The 7,500-nt window shown below is 38.3% G+C and overlaps 1 protein-coding gene across 1 annotated transcript in view; it reads right to left on the bottom strand.

Annotated features, from left to right (window-relative positions):
• LOC106870495 (uncharacterized) overlaps positions 1-7,293 on the bottom strand; it is an 8,370-nt gene extending 1,077 nt beyond the window's left edge. The window contains exons 1-3 of the mRNA XM_089341639.1: positions 6,634-7,293; positions 1,337-1,681; positions 394-505 (exon numbers count right to left, since the gene is read on the bottom strand). Of these exons, the coding sequence (XP_089197765.1) occupies positions 394-505; positions 1,337-1,674 (450 nt within the window). The 5' untranslated portion in view covers positions 1,675-1,681; positions 6,634-7,293. The remainder of the gene's footprint in view (positions 1-393; positions 506-1,336; positions 1,682-6,633) is intronic.
• Between the last annotated feature and the right edge of the window lie 207 nt (positions 7,294-7,500).

Raw genomic sequence — 7,500 nt, 5'->3', positions numbered from 1 at the left:
ATGCCAGCATGGACAATGGGCGTTAAATGATGATGATGAATAACAGCAGTACTAGTACTAATGATAATAACCCTTTCTCCTATAGGAACAAGGCTGGAAATTTTGGGGAAGGGGGTTAGTTGATTACATCGACCCCAGTGCTCAAGTAGTACTTATTTTATCAACCTCCAAAAGAAGGTGAAAGGCAAGTTGACCTTTGGAATTTGAATTCAGAACATAATGACAGGTAAACTGCTGCTAAGCATTTTGCCCAGCATGCTAATGATTTTGCCAGCTCATCAACTCAACAGCAACAACAGCAACAACAATATCAACAACACTCAGAGACCCATGCCAGCATGGACAATGGACGTTAAATGATGATGATGGAACAAACAAACAACGTGATCTTACCTGATTGTTATGCCAAGCACAGTTTGCTTGGATCATGAAGAGAATTAGAACAGAAAAGAATAGGAAGGCAGTGAATATCAGGAAGAAGAATTTGGCATCTTGACTGAAGAACCTGATGAGACAAAAACCAAAAAGCCATTTTTAATTAAATGGTTCATAACGCTATTATTTACAATATTATTTACGTTATTTAATTACATTACATGCATGAAAAAGAAAGAGCTCTACATCACAGTCACATTTTATAGCTGGTGATATTATGTTGAAGACCCTTTGCACTTCCTTGTCTCCTTGCTCCTTCCCCACTCCCCAACACCATGGTGAGATAGGGCTTCTCAGCTAGCTGTAAAGAAGTTGACCCATCTAGTAAGCTGGGCTCTCCAAACAAACCAACACAATATTCAAAAAACTACTGGCTGAGTATGTACAGAAGTTAAATGAAATGTGCAGAGGTTGGTCAAAACCAGAGATAACACATGCATAAGTGAACTCCAGACCACTTTCCACCTTTTTCTTCGGAAGCACTTATATATATCATAGTGAGATTGTTGCCAGTGCCTCTGGACTGGCTCTTGTGCAGGTGGCACATAAAATACACCATTTTGAGCATGGCCGTTGCCAGTACCGCCTGACTAGCCTTCGTGCCGGTGGCACGTAAAAGCACCCACTACACTCTCTGAGTGGTTGGCGTTAGGAAGGGCATCCAGCTGTAGAAACACTGTCAGATCAGATTGGAGCCTGGTGTAGCCATCTGGTTTCACCAGTCCTCAGTCAAATCGTCCAACCCATGCTAGCATGGAAAGCGGACGTTAAACGATGATGATGAAAATGATGATGGTGGATTTATAGAATTGCCTTTGACTAATCATATCTGCTGGATAAGTGGATCTGAGGTTAAAAAACAACAACAACCAGAACAACAACAAAAAAAAAATCCACTTACGTCCGACTGAGAAAATCCGGCAACTCTGAGTCAAAGTCTGCAAAGCGAGCTTCATCTTCTTCATCTAAAAGACAGGTGGAGAAATATTTCTCGATGGCACTGGATTTGGTTAGAGCCATGGCAATATGTCTGCTGGCAAGAACAACTTGCTTCTCTGTTTCCTCATCATGGGGGCTGAGCCGGTCAGCAGTGACTTTCACTTCTTCATCTCCCTCCTCTCTAGCCTCCACCTTCTTCTTCTTGTCTAGTTTGGCTGCTTCTTCCTTCACCAATTCTGTTTCGCTTTCAGAACAATCCTTGCCAGAATTCGTCTGGTCTGCAGCAGTACAACTAGCCATGTCGATGCTGTGAATATATATATATATATATATATATATATATATAGGAAGAGGTATCAGAAAAGGTGTGTGTGTGTGTGTGTGTGTGTGTGTCTCTCTCTCTCTTTCTCTCATTTAAATATCCACTTGTTCATGCTTGCATGGGTTGGATAGAGTGAGAGGTGCCAGCCCTCACTTATTCCAAAGCAAGGTAATAAGCTTCATATTTCCCCATGGCCAAACATGTTCTCACAGAATATTGAAAATGAATGACACTGCTTGTATGACTGACAATCGTTTTGCAACATCCATATATGTTGGGCTTCTTTCAGTTTTCACCTATCAAATCCACTCACAAGGCTGTGGTTGACCTGGAGCTATAGAAGAAGAAACTTGGCCATGGTGCTGCACAGTGAGACTGAACCCAGAACCATGTGGTTAGAAAGCAAATTTGTTACCATTTACCCACACCTGTAGCTCTGTCCGTACACATGCATTAAACATTACATAACAAAGTTCATCTTTTATTTTGAAATAACAGATATATATACCTATACATACATATATATATATCTACACACATGCACACTTATCGTGTGTGTATATGTATGTGCATAATATATATATATATATATATACACATATATATCTTATATATGTATGAATACACATAACACACACATAGTTGCATATATATATCACCGTTGGTAAGCTGGCAGAATTGTTAGCATGCTGGGTGAAATGCTTAGTAGTATTTTGTCTGTCTTTAGTTTCTGAGTTCAAATTCTGCCGAAATCAACTTTGCCTTTCATCCTTTCAGGATCGATTAAATAAGTACCAGCTATGCACTGGAGTCGATGTAACTGACTTAATCCCTTTGTCTGTTATTGTTTGTTGCCTCTATATTTAGCCCCTTGTAGGCAATAAAGAAATATATATATATATATATATCACCATGATCACCATTTAATGTTTGGCATAGAACTCATTCTATAAACCATAATATATAGGTAAATAAAGAGCCAAGACCCATTAGAATATAGAGATATACAGAAGATCTGAATTTGTGTTTATGCTGGAATGTATATCAAGAAAGGAGACAAGTGATAGCTTCCTGTGTCATGATGACCCAAATGTAACACCATAGAAACAGCCTCATTCCTAATAAGGTCACCACCATGTGATCGACATTCTCAGAAACTAAAGATTTCCAGCTCTACATCACAGTCACATTTTATGGCTGGGGATATTATGTTGAAGACCCTTTGCACTTCCTTGTCACCTTGCTCCTTCCCCACTCCCCAACACCGTGGTGAAATAGGGCTTCTCAGCTAGCTTGTAAAGAAGTTAACCCACTTAGTAAGCTGGGCTCTCCAAACAAACCAACTCAAAATTCAAAAATGGCCCTGCTCAAATCATACAGAAGAGACATGGATTCCATAAGCCACAGTGACGGTAGCCCATCTAGGGGAGCAGTTATGCTGAAATAAAATCTGATATAGTGGAGAGAGAACATTTAAGTCCTGGAAGATATTGTTTTGTATTGGTAGCACAATAAATTTTATCCAGTCCATGTTGTATATTATGCTGTCAATAGGAAAGGGTTCCAGCTGTAGAGACCATGCCTAAAACATGACAGCCACAAAAAGTTACTTGGCAATCTCATTAATGCTGCTGGCATGTAAAAGAGCACTCAATACACACTATAAAGTGGTTGGCATTAGGAAGGGCATTGAGCAGTAGAAACTATGCCAAAGCTGACACTGCAGGTTACTGGATCCTGTAAAACCATCCAACCCATGCCAGCATGGAAAGCAGATGTTGACGATGCCAATAACATCCACAGCCTTAAAACTAACCATGTGAGTGTTGCACATGGCTGTGGTGTAACTAAGTGTGAATACCGCTGCACCACTATCATGAGATCTCATCAACTATCTTTCTTTCAGTTGCAGAGGAACATCAAGCAACCTTCCTTCCCGTTGCTGCTATCAATGGGAATGCTTCTCTCACTGTCAGGGGTGAAACTTTAGCTTTACCAACATTCAACAATGGCATGATGAAAAGTAGGTTGAGAGAGATTGTAGAGGTGCCAGAGCAGACGGTGTAGATATATATACTGTATACAGGTGAGAGGAAAGGGAGCTGCAGTGAAACCTTTCACAGGCAAGGATATAGGTACAGATTCTTCAGGGTGGGTAAAAATACTGGAATGGGTAAAGAAGGTATATTATTGCAAAGAAATAGAATCAAGTAAACGAAGTAGTCAGAGTAGGTGACAGAATAATTAGGCTTAGATTAGGGGTACATACTTTACAGGGGAAATGTTAGATTGGGAAAAAAGTTTGTGCCGTGTTTTAACACCCCAGGACTTGTTCTTTGTAAGACTAGTACTTATTCTATTGGTTCTCTTTTGCTGAGCCACTAAGTTACAGGGATGTAAACAGACCAACATCAGTTGTCAAGCGATGGTGGAGGAACAAAGACACACAAACACACACACACACACATATATATATATATATATATATATATATACGACAGGCTTATTTCAGTTTCAGATTTTACCAAATCTACTCATAAGGCTTTGATCAGCCCGAGGCTATTGTAGAGGACACTTGCCCAAGGTGCCACACAGTGGAACTGAACCTGGAACCATGTGGTTGGGAAGGAAGCTTCTTACTACACATAGCCACTCCTGCACCTTTATACGTGTGTGTCATCACAATCATCATCATTTAATGTCCATCTTCCATGCTGGCATGAACTGGGATGGTCTGAGAGGAGCTGACTAGACAGAAGACTGCACCGGGTAAACAGAAAAGACACCAGGTAGACAGAGTGATCGGTAGACAGAAAAGCAAATAGACATATAGACAGACAGACAAAAAGATGGATAGACAGAGACAGACAGAAGTATGAATAGAAAGACAGATAGACTGACAGACAGATCGAGAGAAAAAGACAATAGATAGATATACCTGTGACAGGTAATATGTATCTGTGTAAAACACAGCAAAGGTAGACAAAGATAGATGGACAGACAGTGATAGGAAGGAGACAAATGCATAGATACGGACGTGGTTGTGTTTGATGCATTTATGTAAACACAACAAAGTAAACACGACCGATGTTTTGCGTCCGAATAACTTAAGAAACAAAAAACAAAAACAAAGAAAAATGCCTTCGATGGAAAGCAAGATTTATTTCGGGGCTATTTTTGTCCGACGCTTTGCCAACTTTGTCAATCGTTTTAAATTTTGAAACAAGGCTAGGAATTTTGGAGGGTGTCACTCGATTACATCAACAGGGAGAACTTGACTGGTACTTTATTTAATAGATACCAAAAAAGCATGAAAGGCAAAGTTGGCCTCGGTGGAATTTGAACTCAGAACGTAAAGAATCAGTATTAGAAAAAAAAAAAAAGAAGAGGAACAAAACAAAAACACCGCAAGGCATTTTATTTTGTTCAATGCTCTACTGATTCTATCAACCCCACCCCACCACCTTTAATAATTCTTTCTAATTTTGGCACAAGGAGATCAGTTTTGAAGGGAGTGGCCTTGTCGATATCATCGACCCTAGTACTTGACTGGTACTTTACTTTATCGACCCCGAAAGAACAAAAGGCAAAGTTGGTCTCTCAGAACGCAAAGAACCGGAACAAATATCGCAAAGCATCTTTTTTTCTTTCTTTTTCTCAACGCTTTAACGTTTATTTCTTTATTTACCGCAATGGCTACCGTTGATGGGACGTTACAAGGACAAATCATATCCACAAGCGGTGGGAGGGAGTTAAGGCTTTGTTTCTAGTGAGGTGAGTGGTGCCTGTTTGCGTAAGACATGATAAGACGTTAATCACAAATACAACAGCCAAGGATGAAATACCGGAAACAAAAACATAATCAAAATTACAAAACGAAATAAATATCAGATATGCTTTATTTTTTTTTGTATCTGGTAGATAATAATAATAATAATAATCATAATAATAATAATAATAATAATGATAATAATAAAGAAACCTCTATAGAGCACAAGATGTCAACAGGTGCCAGGTTAAATTGTATTTTGACTGCGGAAATCAAGAACCGCATCAACGAACAAAATATATTCCTAGATAGACATAGCTAGACCTATCTTTGATATGAACATCATTTTAATTTATATTAACGTAATAGTTATTCAAGGCATGTAAAATCACATAATGAAAGTTGAGAATATTGTATCTCATTGATCAGTAATAATGTCTATTCAGGCAGGTATATATAAAAATCAATTTGCTAAAAATAGTTTGTTTTCTTTTTCTCAATTTCCGCAGTTCAAATCCAAGATAGCCCATGTTAGTGAGCTTAGCATATATATATATATATATATATATATATATATATATATTATGGTGCGCACTATATTGTTTTAATTTTAGGGGTTAGGGGTTAGTTAACAAAAGTCTGTAAAGCAGAACAGCATCAATGATAATTATATTAATAATAATGTGTTGTAATTTTGGCACAAGATCTGAAATTTTGTGGGGAGGGGCTAGTCGATTACATCGACTACAGTACTCGACTGGTACTTTATTTTATCGCTCTTCGGCATGTTGAAAGACTAAGTCGATCTAGGCGGTGTTTGAACTCAGAAAATAATATTTTTCAAATTTTGGCACAAAGCCAGCAATTTCGAGGAGGCGCGGCTTAATCGATTACACCGATTCCAGTGTTCAAACTGGTACATATTTTTATTGACCCCCGAAAAAGATGATGAAAGGCAAACTCAACCTCGGCAGAATAATAATGATGATGATAATTACTTTAATTAATCAGAAGGGCTCAAAACATTGAAGACAATATTAAAGGCACAACACAACACAATAATAATAATAATAATAATGATAATGATGATGATGATGATAATAATAATAATAATGACAACAATATCAACAACAATAACAACAATAATAATGAAAACAGTTTGATTTACCAGATAATAGAGAATGATAGTATATATATATATATATATATATATATATATATATATATATATATATATATATATATATACGGATATATATATATCTACATCACACACATATATAAATATATATATATATGTATGTATAATGTGTATATATTTCTGCAGCTGGGCGGGACAGCCAAATATATATATTTATATTTGGTCAGTCAGTTCACAAAAATACATTTCACTCCATTATGTAAGTAACTTTGTTATATACTAGCTGCTTCCTCTCCTTCTTCGTCGACGCGGTGGTCGTGTTGGGAATGTTTTTACTGTCTACACTACCAACAGGTGACAAAAAACAAGCAGGACGAAGCCAGGAGTCAACGGATCGAGTCGCCGTGTTTCTAGACAACTGGCCACGACTAATCACTCCTGGCAGCCTCGTTCTCGCTTATGTCTTTATGAAGTAGTCACTACTTGCTTGGAAATTTGCTTGCGGTGGAATCTACGTACGCTACAGCATACGCACATTCACACGCATGTGTATATAGTTATATGTATATCTATACATCTATAACTAAGCGCCCGCACGCGCGCATGTTTATATGTATGTTTACAAGGGTGCTCGTTATATGAAAAACATATTTTGAGGAACTGTATGCATACATGCATATCTCTGTCTCTCTGTGTCTCTCTGTCTGTCTCTCTGTGTCTCTCTGTCTGTCTCTCTGTGTCTCTCTGTCTGTCTCTCTGTCTCTCTCTCTGTCTCTTTGTCTCTCTCCCTGTCTCTGTGTCTCTCTCTGTGTCTCTCTCTGTGTCTCTCTCTGTCTCTCTCTGTGTCTCTCTCTGTGTCTCTCTCTGTCTCTCTCACCCCCCCCCAAAAAAAAA

Source organism: Octopus bimaculoides, chromosome 25, assembly GCF_046866305.1.
Source record: "Octopus bimaculoides isolate indiv1 chromosome 25, ASM4686630v1, whole genome shotgun sequence".
Taxonomy (NCBI): Eukaryota; Metazoa; Mollusca; class Cephalopoda; order Octopoda; family Octopodidae; genus Octopus; species Octopus bimaculoides.
Note: the sequence above shows the minus strand (reverse complement) of the source record. Positions and strands in the feature narration are given on the sequence as shown.